This window comes from Ceratotherium simum, chromosome X (genome assembly GCF_057802395.1).
Source record: "Ceratotherium simum simum isolate JZ-2026a chromosome X, ASM5780239v1, whole genome shotgun sequence".
Taxonomy (NCBI): Eukaryota; Metazoa; Chordata; class Mammalia; order Perissodactyla; family Rhinocerotidae; genus Ceratotherium; species Ceratotherium simum.
The window spans coordinates 12,929,198-12,943,161 of NC_141940.1; the positions used below are offsets into that span (position 1 = coordinate 12,929,198).

The following is a 13,964-nucleotide window of genomic DNA, read 5'->3' on the forward strand; positions in this document are numbered from 1 at the left end:
ATGATTAGTACTACTTTTCTTTATTTGGCTTGGTCAATTGTGCCTATTTCTGAGACCTTGGAGAAAATATAAAAGCTATGAAATCCGAACAAGACTTCTCTCCTAATTCAACACGACTCTTGATGCAATCTGTAGGAAGAATGTACTTTCTATTGAGCCCTGAAGGAAAAAAAATCAAATCTTACATCTTAAGCAAAAATAGAGAATTTAAGATCCATATGACACTAATTGTATATTTTTAACAGCAGGCATGTCTCTATGATAAAAGATATTTCATATCATCTCAGAATTAAACACAAGAGGCCCCTCTGTCACAAATCAAAACCCCCATCATCTCAGTGAGTGCTCTCTAGAGAGCCTTGGAAGAAACAATCTCAAGTGACTGTGCCGAACGTGGGAGACCGCAATGCAGAATTGGAACCATGGAGTAATTAGTTCATTTTTTTCTTTCATTCGAAAAGGACTTCCTCAAGGACTATGATTCATTCCACAAACATCTCTGCACAGCCATGTAAGAGGTAAGAAAAGTGACATGGTCCCCTCTCCCCCACACTAGAGGAATTTTCAGTCCTATTTCGGGGCAATAAGAAAGCCTAGCTGACAAACAAGACAACTCTTAATTGAGCTTGCTCTGGGCTGAACAGGGTGCCAGGTGGTATCAGGTGTATTATCTCACTGAATCCGCACCCCAACCCAGTGAAGAAGGCCTGACCACCCACGTCTTTCAGATGAGAACACTGAGGTTCAGGGAGATTAATAAACTTGCCCACTATAGTTAAAAATACTGCATTGCATATTTGAAAGTTGCTAAGAGAGTAGATCTTAAAAGTTCTCAATACAAGAAAAAAAAACTGTAACTATGTGAGGTGATGGATGTTAACTAGACTTATTGTGGTGATCATTTAGCAATATATACAAATATTGAATGTATCATTACATTGTACACCTGAAACTAATATAATGTTCTATGTCAATTATGCCTCAATAAAAACAAACAAACTTGCCCAAAATAGAGAGTATAAACATCCAGGCTCTACTTCATGTAAAGATCCTGAGAAACATTTCTTTCTGTTCCTCTCCTAAATATGTTGCCCCTTCCAAAGCTGTAGTTAAAGATTCAAGTCTCTGCTGGCAGTTTTGGTACTCCCCTAGATTTCATTTCAGTTGCCCACATCACATACCTGATTCCTCCTTCTAAAATGAATGCCAAGTTCTGTAATACATAAATTCAGACCCACCAAAATCCTCAGGCAGCTCTCTGTCAGTCTGGACAGCTTCCAGGTTACTGACCTGCGGCCACACATCGCTGACCTTTGTTACTAAACCTCACCTTGGAGAGGTCTTGATTTCCCCCCAGCTCCTGTAGAATTATTTCTTAAAACAGGCACTATCACATGTAACAGACAAGAGGAACAGTCTCACACTCACATACTGGTAGGACCGCATTATCTATTGTAGGAACTCAATGGTAGGGAGAATGAAGGGACTTGATTGCCAAGAAAGAGTCCCTTCTTCAGGCTGCTAAGGAAATCGGATGTGGCAACTCTGTGCTCTTTGGCAAAATGCTTTTGGTAACTCTATTCTGACATCCATATGAACAAAGCAGCAAAGAAGTTAATGCTCAAAAGCAAAAAGCAAACATAATAATTTACTTGATATCAAAAATATGGCAGGAAGCCATCAAATGGAAGCATCCTCAACAAGGAATGCATGCTGAAAACAGGAACATAACCATTTTGGTAACAATTCTTTGTCATTGTTCTTTAGAAATACTTTAAATAGGCATCCTAGTGTCCCTACTCTTGTCCATTCCTTTCTTCTAAGTTGGCAGACTATCTCTAAGTTGTTTAAAGGATAAAGACAATGATACCCCTCAGGGACAAGTCCATGGTTATTGTGTTATTTTATTTAAATGCTTTTATAGTTACGTAATTTTTTATTTTACAGTGAATAAATCAATTATCTTTAAGTGTATTTTAAAAACCCCATAATTCTAAATCTTTTTATTTGCACAATCCCAAACAGTAAGTTCCCAGACAACCCTATTGCACTGCACTACTGTTTAGTTCTTCAAGGCATTTACATAGTGATTTATAAAGATCAGATAAATAAGTATTCTAATTTCAAAGGAAGCAAAGCCTTTCCAGCCTATACCTCTATTTTGAAGTTTCTAGAACATGCATCTAAAGGCTTACTAAAACTCTTCGGTATTATTACCAAATATTTTTTCTCATATTATTACTTTATGTATGTTGAAGGTTTTATTTTGTAGCACATCCTACAAATGGAGTTTTTTTTTTCTCCTTGCAGGCTAGATAATTTCACCAAAATGGTGAAGACAGTAATTGTTTTTAAATGAAATTATATCTAGTGACACCAAACCAATGGGGTTAGCAAATTTCAAAATCCATATTTTTAAAACACAAAGATGTATAAACCAAATTATGGTCTAAAGGGCACAGAAAAATCATCTGGAGATGGATTTAGCTCTGTGAACAATTAGAAACAATACTGAAAGCTGCTCATTTATGTCCCTCCCCTGTCATCACCTCGTCTGGGTTTTTCAATAATGGACTAAGAAATATAGGAAAAAAAAAAAACAAAGCAGGGTCTTCAATATGGTTTTTCTCTGGGGAACAATAAAAACATTAAACTTTATACATTTAAGTGTCTGTGCACCGAATGGTAGCCCTTTCATGGGAGTCCAGTGTGGGTTTTGTCTGGGTGGGGAAGTGGGGAGGGAATCTGTGAATACCCTCAGAGTCATTTAAAATATATAGTATTAGCTAATTGATGAGAGGACTAAAAACAATAGTAAGTAGGCAGTCTGGCTGCGTGCCAGGAGCAAGGCTTTATGGGGACAGCGAGTTTACATTAGAGGCCTGTTTTTCCCCTTTCCTTATATGAAATGAACAGCTGTAATTGAAAAGCAAGGAGCTCCATGGTTTATAGAAATAGGTGTTGTGAAGAGCCTTGGCCGTCTAATTTTCTTCCTATTGCAGGGCAGGCTTCCATTGTCTGTTTTTTAGAGCTAATTTCTTTTCTGATCAAAAGGCCCACGTCGTTGAAAAGGTAGTAATGACTATTCATTTGGCTGAAGCCTCCATTCTCCAGACTGCAAGCTTTATTTAGAAATGGCTATTTCTTTCTAAAAGGAAAAGCTCATTTATGTCCTCTATAATGTCAATTAAAGTAGAATATATTTTAATTATTTATCCTGAGGAGAAACCTTTTAGGAACTTAATTTAGTATGCCTATGCTATGCAGACACTACAATATGTGAACGTGGAATGATATCTAGGCACATGGGTTTTATTTTATTTTACCACTAATGAATAGTTTATTTGCAACTAATTAACAAGTTAAATCGGCACAATTAGTGTCGGATTTCTTTAATAATATAACTTATAAAGGAATAGCCATTGGAACTAGAAAATAAGGTTGGTTGTTGGCTTTGTAAAGAAACCATTCCACAAAAGGGGCAGTTTTTTCCCATTAGAAAAGGTTATTGGGACGTTCTTCCCGTTGCTTTTTCAAATGAAAGCTAGGCTGTGCTGGGGGAGGAAATATGTTCAGAAACAAGGGGAGACGGTGTTAATTACACAAACATCACATTAGCAAAGCCTCGAGGTCGTAACCCGGCGACGCTTTCCGGAGAAATGGAATTGGGGTGACGGCGGCCTAGACGCCAAAACGCCAGCGCGGCCAGGACTCCCGACAGACCTCGCTTTGTCGCCCCGTCTGGCCGCCAGCCCGCGCGGAAACGGGTCGGCCGAGGATAGGCATCCTCCATACCTGGCAAGCAGCGGCACGCTAGCTGTTCCCGGGCCGCGTCCTCCTCCCGGCTCTCCGTCGCGAGCGGCGGCCCCAGAGCCTCGCCCGTCCGCCACTCAGACGGCGGCGCCGGGACGCGCGGCAGCTGAGGTTCCAGGCCCGCGGGCGCTTCTGCGTGCGCCGCTCCGCTGGCGCGGCTCGGCGCGGCCGCGGGAAAGCGCGCGCGCACAGGGGAACGAGCGTGGCCCCGCGAGCCGGGGCGCACCACCTTTCCCAGCCCTCCTGAGGCTTCCCCAGGTCGCCGCCGCTTTCTGCAGCGGAACGGGAAAGGGCGGGGTCTCGTCCCGTGCCTGGCGCAGAACATCGCACGTAGTAGGGTGTACGGCAAAGGTTTAGTCAAATGAAAAGAAACGACAGCCGAAAGGAGAGGCGAACAGAACATAGAAATTACGCGCATCGAATTCCGTGGCTCTCCAGTTTCTTAAATGAAAATGAAAGAGAGAAACAGAAAGAAAAAAGAAAAGAGAGAGAAAAAGAACAACTGGATGCTGCCTTGAGGTTTAAAATTTTCTCCAGGATGCTCTCCCCAGCCCCAAGCCTGCCATCCTGCGCCCCCTGCAGTTGGGGCCGATGGTTTTGCTTGGTCGCACTGGAGGTGCCCGGAGGTCTAATGATTATACAGGCACCCTTCCCCGGGGAGCACTGCCAGGCCTGGTGGATCCGTGTCGCCCGCTGTCTGAATAAGCGTGTGGAATTGTGGGGCTGTGGAATAACTCAAACAACGTTATGTACTGATAACGATCTTTAGATTGTTTTCCCGGCCCCGGCCTCTGGCAGGCCACCTTGCGGCTGTAGAGGGCCGTGCCTTTGCAGCCACAGAATGAAATGGAAAAGGCGGCAGGCCCAGTGGGAGGGCAGGCCTGGCCGTAGAGTGCCGAGTTCGGGGAGGCTGCTGTGCTGGGGCGCAGGTTTGGCAGCTTGAAGAGTTGAGCGCGTGCGGAGAGTCGTGGGCGGGAAGGGAGGGAGAGAGGCAGAGGTTGACTGCAGTGACCTGGAAGACCCTCGGGAAGTGGGACCCAGTTCCCAGCAGAGCCTTTCTTCCTCCGAAGAGATGGCAGTGTTGGGTTGTGTTAGGCAGTGTTCAGGTTGTGAGGTCGGCCAGCGGGCGCTGAAGGGAAAGGTTGTCAAATTCCTGATAGTTGCTCTGTACCTAGGGAAAAGAGAGCTGGTCATTAATATCTTAATACCTTGTGGGTGAAAGTAATCTTTGCAACTGAGAGTAAAGGTGTGGGCCAAGGGTATTCTTAGAGTATCTACCAAGTACAGCTCAGCTAACCAAGTGAATCGAATTCGGAAACTCGCTTTTAAAAGTACACCCTCCGTCCCAAAAAGAGCTTCGCCAAAGTGCAACAAAATACAGTTGTGCCGCCCGTAGGAGACTTTTTGGTACCTCGAGGACCATGTCACCACACACTTCGGTAGCTCCCAGTAACATTTCTTTAGAGAGCATCAATTAGGTTGTTTGCAACCTGTATTCACCAGCCTGGGATCTTCGGCTCCTTCCCAGACCTGTATGAACGAGTGTTTCATTGGAAGCTGGGGGGCGGGGGGCGCGGGGGTGCGGTACTGTGGGTTGGGGGAGAGAGATCAAACTGAATGCTCCGAGAACTAGAAGGTGCTGTCTTTTCTACCCCGTTGGCGTGCTGGTGACCTTTCCGACCTTTTACACGAGATGGTTCCACAACAGACCCAAGCCTCTGATTTCTTGATCAAGGACCTCAATCTGTGGCCGAAATATACAATCTTGGCTAGGAGCCAGAGTCAATAGTCCAGGGATGTTCTCAAGGAAGAAACAGAAATTACTGCCTTTCGACAAGCAAACTTTTTCCTTCTGGAAAGCAGAGCGTTTCTGAGGGTCGCCAGGGTAAGTTTTTTGCACTTCCTCAAAGCCAGACCACTTGCTGGGCTCGGCTGCACTTGAAAAAGGCGAACGTTCGACCCTATTGTCAGGCCTCAGCCCCCTGAGCGGCACCGATACGCACCCACCCGATCCCACCCAGCACGCAAACAGCACCTCTTCTAAGAGATTGTGTCCTAATCTAGCTGGAGACCCCGAAAAATGTCCCCCATGAGCAGTTGCTGAGGAGGAATCAACGTGGGCATGCCCGCGAGAGTGATGGGACAGTCCCTCTCCTGCTCTGCTTTCTCCCAGTAGCTCGAAGGCACAACTGCTAAAAATGTACTTTGCAGATATGAGGCCCTTGGGACACCTGATTTCTGCCAAGGCTCGAATCTGGAAAAAGGCAGAGTGGGAGAGCCCTATGCACCCGGAGCCCGCCGGGCCAACCACGCTAAAGCCTGGGTTCCCTGAGTTTTGCGATAACCAGTCCTCTAAGGATGAGCACCACTTCTGCCCCTCGGCGAAGCCAACTGCCTCTCCTTGGAGGGTTGGGGAGACCTCGAAGCCCCGGAGGGCCGGAAGGGGCGCCTCTGGGTGAAGTTTCCAACCGGAGCCAACAAACGGCGCTGTTGCCCCGCCCTGGTCCTGGAAGCCCCAGGCCCAGCCCGAGTCGGAGGGAGCTGGAGCTTTCTTGGGAGGGCGGGGGGAATGGGGAGGGGGTGGTTGGCTGGATTCCCAGCCCGCCATCCGGGACTCTGTATGCCGCCCACGGGCTCCCAGAGGCCCCAAAGGGCGAGAGAGCTGCCGAACACCTTCTCCGGGAGAGGTTGGAAAGGACTGATCCTAGATCCCACTGTGTCCCTCCGCTTTCCTCACTGGGTGCAGGGTGCGTGTCGGAGGCACCGATTCGGCTCCGCCGGCCGTCTTGCCTCCCCGCAGCCCCGCGCCTGAAGCGAGGCCCTTCAGGTCGTAGTACCTGCCGCAATACTTCTCCCGACCCCCAGCGAAGGTCGCGCCGCTCGGCTGCCTGCACCTTCACTGCTAGCGGGCGAAGAGTAACAGGTTTCTTTCCAGCCTGCCTCCCATCTCCCCACGCCCGTAATGGTAACCTTGCTTGTGTATTGAAAAGGTAGTTTGGGTTGAGGACGTTTCCTCGGAAATGTTTCTAAGGAAATTCGGCGTGACTCTTACTTGGGGCTGTGCAGACCATCCCAGAGCCACCAGGCAGCGAGACTGGTTTAATCACGGCCTCTGAGGGAAGCCAGGAGTGTGGGAGAGGGTGTCTGATCCTGGCGAAAACGACTCCCTCACGTAAATCTGGCAGAAGGATGTAATATGAAAATAAGCTCACCTAAACCGCGGGCTAGGCGTGATCAAATAACAAACAGCTGGGGGCAGTGACTAGCTCCCCAGATAATCTGCTGCGGGGAGGAGCGCAGGCCCAGCCCCGCATCCATTGCCTTGGGAAATATGCAGCCCAGGCGCTGTCACCACAACGGCTTACTTGGGTCCTAAAACTTGGAAAGAATCCTGACATCTGTCAGGCTACTGGACGCCAGGCCGCGCGTCGGTTGGGTAGTTTCCTAAAACGCGCTTCACTTAGCAACAGCCCCGGAGGCCCAGAGAACCCGAGAGGGCATCTGGAAAAGGCGGCAGGAAGGCTACTGCACATTGACTTCTTTGGGAGAAGGTGGGTTTGCCTAGGGAAATTTGACTTTGTCAGCCAGTTCGCCAAGAAAACAGGTGCAGGTGGGGACTGCCGAATCATTCCGTTTTCTGAGCCATGCATTCCAGTCCGTGTCAGCTTAAGTGTACACACCCGCGCGTGCGCGCGCGCGCGCTCACACACACACACACACACACACACACACATATAAGACGCATACACAGAACCATTCCAGATCGTTTACTTTAAAACCCTAAATCCGTACACCCATTCAAATGATCGCAGTCCTTGGCTGTGGACATTTGCTTCCTTCCGTCCTGAATGAGCAAGAGAACGTAGACCAGGTGGAACCCAAAGTTAAGGGGCTGGTTTTGAGACCTCAAACTTCCAGGAGATGATGCCAGCTGGCAGCCGGGATTGTGGTGCCAGCGGTCCGCCCCAGAGCGGGCTGGCCTGCTCTATGTCCCTCAAGCCACAACAGCATACTTTCAGCTTCGTTCAGGAAAGGGGTAAGCTCCTGGCTTGCAGGCGTCCCAGGATCGCCTGGTCTTGCATTAGCGCTAAGGAGCTAAAAGCCTAGGGTTTTGTAAATTTTTTTTCACACTTAGGATTTACGCCTTTCTTTTGGTTCTCCACCTTTCCACGAGGCTGGGGGGCGCGGGGGGGGCACATCGCGCGGACACCTTATTTCAGTCTCTGCCACTTCTGCCCGGCTGGCTTCTCCTTCCCGCCCGTCGCCTCAGGAGGCTCTGGGAGTCTCAGACGCTGTGCCACCCGTTTGGGCTGGCTGAGGCGACTGTCGGAGTTCCCTCTCCCCGAAGCCAGGGTTCCTGCGTCGCTAGTCTTTGTCAGACAACCCGACATGTGGGTGAGTGTCCTGCTCCAAGTCTCGAGGCTCCGTTCAGGAAGGCTGTAAAACAAAAAAAGAGAAGGACGGAATCCGTTAGCAGAGCCTGCTCCCCGGGGAGGCGGCGCGGCTGCGCGGCGAGAGCAGCGCTCAGTGGTCCTGGCAGGTGCACGGCCAGTGGAGGGGGCCCGGCGGTCCGCCCCGAGGACGGCCTCAGCTCCTCTCCGGCCACCGTCCCCCCCTCCAAGAAACTTTTCTTTCACTTGGAGAGGCTCCGTGTTGCCATGAAAACGGATTTTCCAAGTGGCCCGACCCTCCCCCTCAGGGGCATCGGACTGGAAAAACCGAAATGGCCAGAGAGCAGAGACAAAAAGGGGCCGCTAAGCGGGGGCCTGGAGGGAGAGAGCCGAAGCCGGTTCACCCCCTCCACCCCACACACACTCCCCGCACCACCGCATATGAGCGCCTTCGCCCGTCCCCGGCTGCGGGTGGCTAAAGGCTCGCGCTCACACAAACCACCGGAGAGCCTCACAGCCCCCGTGCGCTCCGCGGTCCCGAAGCTTGTGTCCCTTGTCCCGGTCCCTGACCACCGCTCAGTCCTGGGCGCGCTGGCCCGCGGCTTCCCGGCGGAGGGTCCGGTTGGACAAGGGCCGATTCCAGGGAGGGCTTCTCGGAGCCGCAGCCCGCGGCACCTCCGTTGCGCCCTGAGTGCCCAAGCCCGCCTGAGTAGCTGGCGATGCCCAGTGTCCTTAGCGCTGGCAGCAGAAGCGGTCGTAGGACTTCTGCGCAGACAGCGGGAGGCTTTACAGGGTGGCCCCGGGACCGGGCGCCGCTTGCCCTGACAGGGCTGCAAAGTTTTTTCCTGAACCCCGTGGGCGCCCCTCGGCCCCCTCCCCCCCAAGCCTCCTCGCGCGCCCCCTCCCCCCTCCGTCGCCTCCTCGAGTTTCGTTCTTTCAAACTTTTTGAGACCCTAATTGGTGGTCTCTGAGCGGCTCTCCGGGACTCCCGCCTCCTGAATAACTCTCATCACGTCACCGGGCCCAAGAGGGGCGTGGGGGTGAACCAAAGGGCTCCCCGAACTTTTTTTCTCCAGCGAGGCCGAACGGGGGCTCGGTGATGATTGGCCAGGGCGCATCACTGCTAGCATGTCAATCACGGGGCCTCCTGGTGGCGAGGGGCGGACCGAGCCCCAACCCTGGGGGAATCCGAGCAGGTATATAAGGGGCCCGGCAAGCGCCCGGCCAGACTGCGAATGCAACCAGCTCGAGGCAACGCGTCAGGTGCGAGTAGCCTGCGGGTTCCTGTCGACTTAACGCGGAGCACTTCGGCAAGCCTGCCTTTCCCGCCCGATCCGCTGGCCCACCGGCCCCCAAGCGCCCCTCCGACGGAGTCCCCAGGCCTTTTCACGGTGGCAGCTCCAGCCCCAGGAGCGCCTTCTCCTCCCGCCACTCTGGCGCACCTTCTTCCCGCCCCAGCCATGTACAGCCTGCTAGAGACGGAGCTCAAGAATCCCGTCGGGCCACCCACCCCAGCGGCAGGCGCGGGCGGCCCCGCGGCCCCGGGAAGCGCAGGCAAGAGTAGCGCGAACGCAGCCGGCGGCGCGAACCCAGGCGGCGGCAGCGGCGGTGGCGCGAGCGGCGGTGGCGGGGGCAGCGACCAGGACCGCGTGAAGCGGCCCATGAACGCCTTCATGGTCTGGTCCCGCGGCCAACGGCGCAAGATGGCCCTGGAGAACCCCAAGATGCACAACTCTGAAATCAGCAAGCGCTTGGGCGCCGACTGGAAACTGCTGACCGACGCCGAGAAGCGGCCGTTCATCGACGAGGCCAAGCGACTGCGCGCCGTGCACATGAAAGAGTACCCGGACTACAAGTACCGGCCGCGCCGCAAGACTAAGACGCTGCTGAAGAAGGACAAGTACTCCTTGCCCGGCGGCCTGCTGCCCCCCGGCGCTGCCGCCGCCGCCGCTGCTGCAGCTGCCGCCGCCGCCGCCGCCAGCAGCCCGGTGGGCGTGGGCCAGCGCCTGGACACGTACACACACGTGAACGGCTGGGCCAACGGCGCGTACTCGCTGGTGCAGGAGCAGTTGGGCTACGCGCAGCCCGCGACCATGAGCAGCGCGCCGCCGCCGCCCGCGCTGCCGCAGATGCACCGCTACGACATGGCCGGCCTGCAGTACAGCCCCATGATGCCGCCCGGCGCCCAGAGCTACATGAACGCCGCCGCCGCGGCCGCCGCCGCGTCGGGCTACGGGGGCATGGCGCCCTCAGCCGCCGCCGCCGCCGCCGCCGCCTACGGGCAGCAGCCCGCCACCGCCGCTGCCGCCGCCGCCGCCGCCGCCGCCATGAGCCTGGGCCCCATGGGCACGGTGGTGAAGACCGAGCCCAGCTCGCCGCCGCCCGCCATCACATCGCACTCGCAGCGCGCGTGCCTCGGCGACCTGCGCGACATGATCAGCATGTACCTGCCACCCGGCGGGGACGCGGCTGACGCCGCCTCGCCGCTGCCTGGCGGCCGCCTGCACAGCGTACACCAGCACTACCAGGGCGCCGGGACTGCCGTCAACGGAACGGTGCCGCTGACCCACATCTGAGCGCCGGCCTGAGCTCGCCGCCCCTCCTCCCCCACCCCGCCCCGCACCCCCAACTTGGGACGCCTTGTCGTTTAGCTTTGCTTGCCTGGGACTGCTGCCTTGTACCAATGATGGGGAGGACAGAAAGTTTTGCTGTAGCTGTCGGGTTTTGTACAAAAGCAAAAAGTCCGGAGCAGCGGAAATGGGGCTTGCTAGAACTCACCAGCCCCTTGCCGCTGCCCCTCCCTCCCCTTTTGTAGGCTGGGAATCGCTGTGATGTTTGCAAAGAAAAAGCAGCCCCCCTCCTCCTCCTGGGTTCCTGGGTTTTTCTGTTGCATTTGAAAATGTTGTCTCGTTAGTTTGCTGTTAGCCGAGGAGTGAGTGAATGGAGAAATGTACTCTTGGGTGAGGCTGGCCTGAGAACTGCAACGCCCCCTCCCCTGGTCGCGTTGCATCTGTTTTCCTCGTGGGTTTTGGGGGGGCTGACCGCGCGGGGCGGCGCGGCAGCTAAGGCCAATGTTAATTTATAGCCAGGTGTGCGTGTGTCTCCCGCCTCGCCGCCCCTGGCCGCGGGACAGCTTCTGTCCAGTCCGCGTTTAGGCTGTTGAGTTGGTGATTTCTGCCGTGATCTGTTTGATATTCCGTCGCGCTAATGTATTCGTATTTCGTTTGGGTGGTGGGGAAGGGGCTATTTTGTTTCAGGTTTTTCAAGGTTTTACTCTTAATTCCTAAATGAGAGATGAATAAATTTTATAACCAACATAATGGAGTCCTGATAATTTTGCGGGCCTGAAACTTATAGGTGCAGGTTGGGGAGGGGACCATCCCTCGATATTATAACCAAGGTCCTGTCCTGAGGGCGGGGAGGGGCCTGGGGGAAGGCAAGCGTCATCTGAAATGGTTTCTTTTTAACTACTGGTCATCCAAAACACAGCGGCTCCCAATGTTTTCAACTGAAACTCCGAGGAGGAAGCGGTTTGACTTCCATGGGAGCGTCTCCTGGGGACGGGCACACTCTAGCTGAGGCGGACATCCCGCGACCACGCACTTGTTGATAGCGGGGAGCGCTGAAGGGGACTGTCTGCTGCGGCAGCCACGCGGGGCGGGGAGGGGCCGCCCGCGGCCGCGGAAACCGGCCCCCAAAGGGGGCACCTTTACTTTTGTGCACTGGGGCGGGAAGACACTTGAGGCGAGCTGAAATATTTACAAAACGAAAACTCTTCGGAAATCTCAATTATCCTATTAAAAATAAATGGTTACAGGAATTCCTAGCAGGAAATAAGTACATTTCAACCGTGGTGGCTGAAGCGGCAGAGCCCGCATTCAACACTAGAAGGTTTGGTTTTAAAAAGTACACCTGAGATTTTAAAAGATCTCTAAAACTCCGATGGCTTTTTCTGTTTGACTTGTCAACCTAGTCCACTTATTTGTTTTCTAGAAGAGACTCCCTCTCATCTCAAGCCTCGAGCCCGCTTTCTACTCTGCCCCCCCTTTCCCCCAGTCCCTGACCCTTGGGCATTCCACTGTGCCCCCCCAAGGGCCCTGCGTTTCGCGCCTGGCCACACGGCCCCAGTGTATCTGTTTGGGGCCGAGGAAGAAAACAAATAGAACCAGTGTTTTTTTACCCTCTCCTCAGCTGTTTGAGGTGATTTCCTTAATCCCTTTAATCCTGTTACCTCGCTATCCCAGAATAACTAAACTCAGTCTTTCCAATAAGCTTGGCTTGGTGCACTGTTTTTATCCTCAACCACTCCCGACCACAGGTTTCTTTGCTTGAGGTCTGCTGGGACTCGGCGACAGAATCTCCCGTAAATTGGTCCGAATTCCACATTTCCAACCGGCTTCCTTTGTGCGGGCCAGCCATTCACCTGCGGGCCGGGGCGGGCCTCGGGGGAGGGGCGGGGGCTTTCTGCGGCTTCGGGGGTCGTGCCCGCTTTTTACACATCACTGCGGATCCCGGAGACTAAGCTCACCACGCCTCCCCAAGAAAGGTCGGGTCTCCCAGGGAAGGCAGCGCCACCCCTCCCCCGCAGACGCTGGCACTGCCCCCACCACCACACCTCACCCCCTACTGTTCAGCTTGGGGTGGGAGGGCCCCCGGTGGTGATTTACAGACCCCGGCGCATTGCCCTCCACCTGGTGCTCCTCCCGGGCCTGCTGCGTCCGGGCTTGGGCGAGGCCTCTGGACCACTCCCTCCTCTCCCGGTCTCAGGGCCACAGATCTCGGGGGTTAGTGCTGCAACCCTTGCTACTGTGATTGGAGCAAACCCACAGGCCGCCAGGTCGGTGAGCCTCCCCGCGCTCCGTGCTCCATGTCTCAGGGGCGGGAGGAAACTCTCTTGTCATATCCACCCCCCTATTCATATCTTTCACAGTGTTTGGGCCTCAATAAAATACCTGTCCGTAGGTGACTCTGGGTTCAAATTGCTGGCAATTGTGGACACAAATTTGGTCTGAAATGACTCCAGGAAAGGGAGGGTGAAAACAAGCAATTCCGCCCCACTGAGGGGGCGGTGCCAACGGGGGAATAAACTGACACTGCTTCTTTGGAAGAGTCCATTGTGCTGCTGCCTTCTTAGAAGTGCCAGGGTCACCCTTTCAGCGGGTCTCACTTATTGCTCACTCCCTCTCTAAACATCCATGGCTTTGTGCTCCACTTTGTCTGATTCCCAAATTGCCTTTAAGAGGAAAGATTTCATCAATCAGCACATTTGGAAGATTTAAATATAGAAGAAAGATAATTTTTTTTTAAACTTTAGCAATAGAGAACTGAACTCAACTGGAGTGAAACTTCCATCCTCTAAGCCAGAGGTTTCAAACTAGAGCACCCCCCACACACACACACACACACACACTTCTACCAGGACAAGTGTCCCTTCGCCGGTGCATAGATTGGGGTTCTGGTGAGATTTAATTTGAAATGTGTTCTGCTGCTTAAATGGCAACAATAACGAAATCTGGTCAAACCCCGATCCTGCCTCCTCTGGCTTGTTTTACATATGAGGAAACCAGCCCCTAAAGGGGAGATGACAGTGCTCAAGGTTGCTTAGCTGGTTCTACAGCCGTGCAGCAGAACCAGACTCCGAGGCCTGGAGGGCCCTCTGCTCCACCACAAGAGGGGAGAGACCAATGAAATCCCAGCCCCAGCTGCCTCTCAAGCCCTTAATCCATCAGGGTCTCTAGAGAAAAGAGGGAATTCCTGACA

At 53.4% G+C, this 13,964-nt stretch overlaps 2 protein-coding genes across 5 annotated transcripts in view; one reads left to right on the forward strand and one right to left on the reverse strand.

Moving 5' to 3' along the window:
* Window positions 1-4,465, reverse strand: part of LOC147911744 (uncharacterized) — a 261,214-nt gene extending 256,749 nt beyond the window's left edge. For all 4 annotated transcript variants that reach the window (XR_015550492.1, XR_015550491.1, XM_087426927.1 and 1 more), the window contains exon 1: window positions 3,796-4,465. Coding sequence is in view for 2 of the 4 variants with exons in the window: in XM_087426927.1 (XP_087283053.1) it covers window positions 3,796-4,231 (436 nt within the window). In the remaining 2 variants the exon portion in view is untranslated. The remainder of the gene's footprint in view (window positions 1-3,795) is intronic.
* A 4,974-nt stretch (window positions 4,466-9,439) lies between these two features.
* Window positions 9,440-11,518, forward strand: SOX3 (SRY-box transcription factor 3). The gene has a single exon (XM_087427276.1). It carries the CDS (start codon window positions 9,440-9,442, stop codon window positions 10,778-10,780), a length of 1,341 nt encoding a protein of 446 aa, XP_087283402.1. The 3' UTR covers window positions 10,781-11,518.
* Window positions 11,519-13,964: the final 2,446 nt, after the last annotated feature.

What these genes read in the sequence shown, in the direction of transcription:
- SOX3 (XM_087427276.1), top strand. Translation starts at nt 9,440, where the DNA reads ATGCAACCAGCTCGAGGCAACGCGTCAGGTGCGAGTAGCCTGCGGGTT.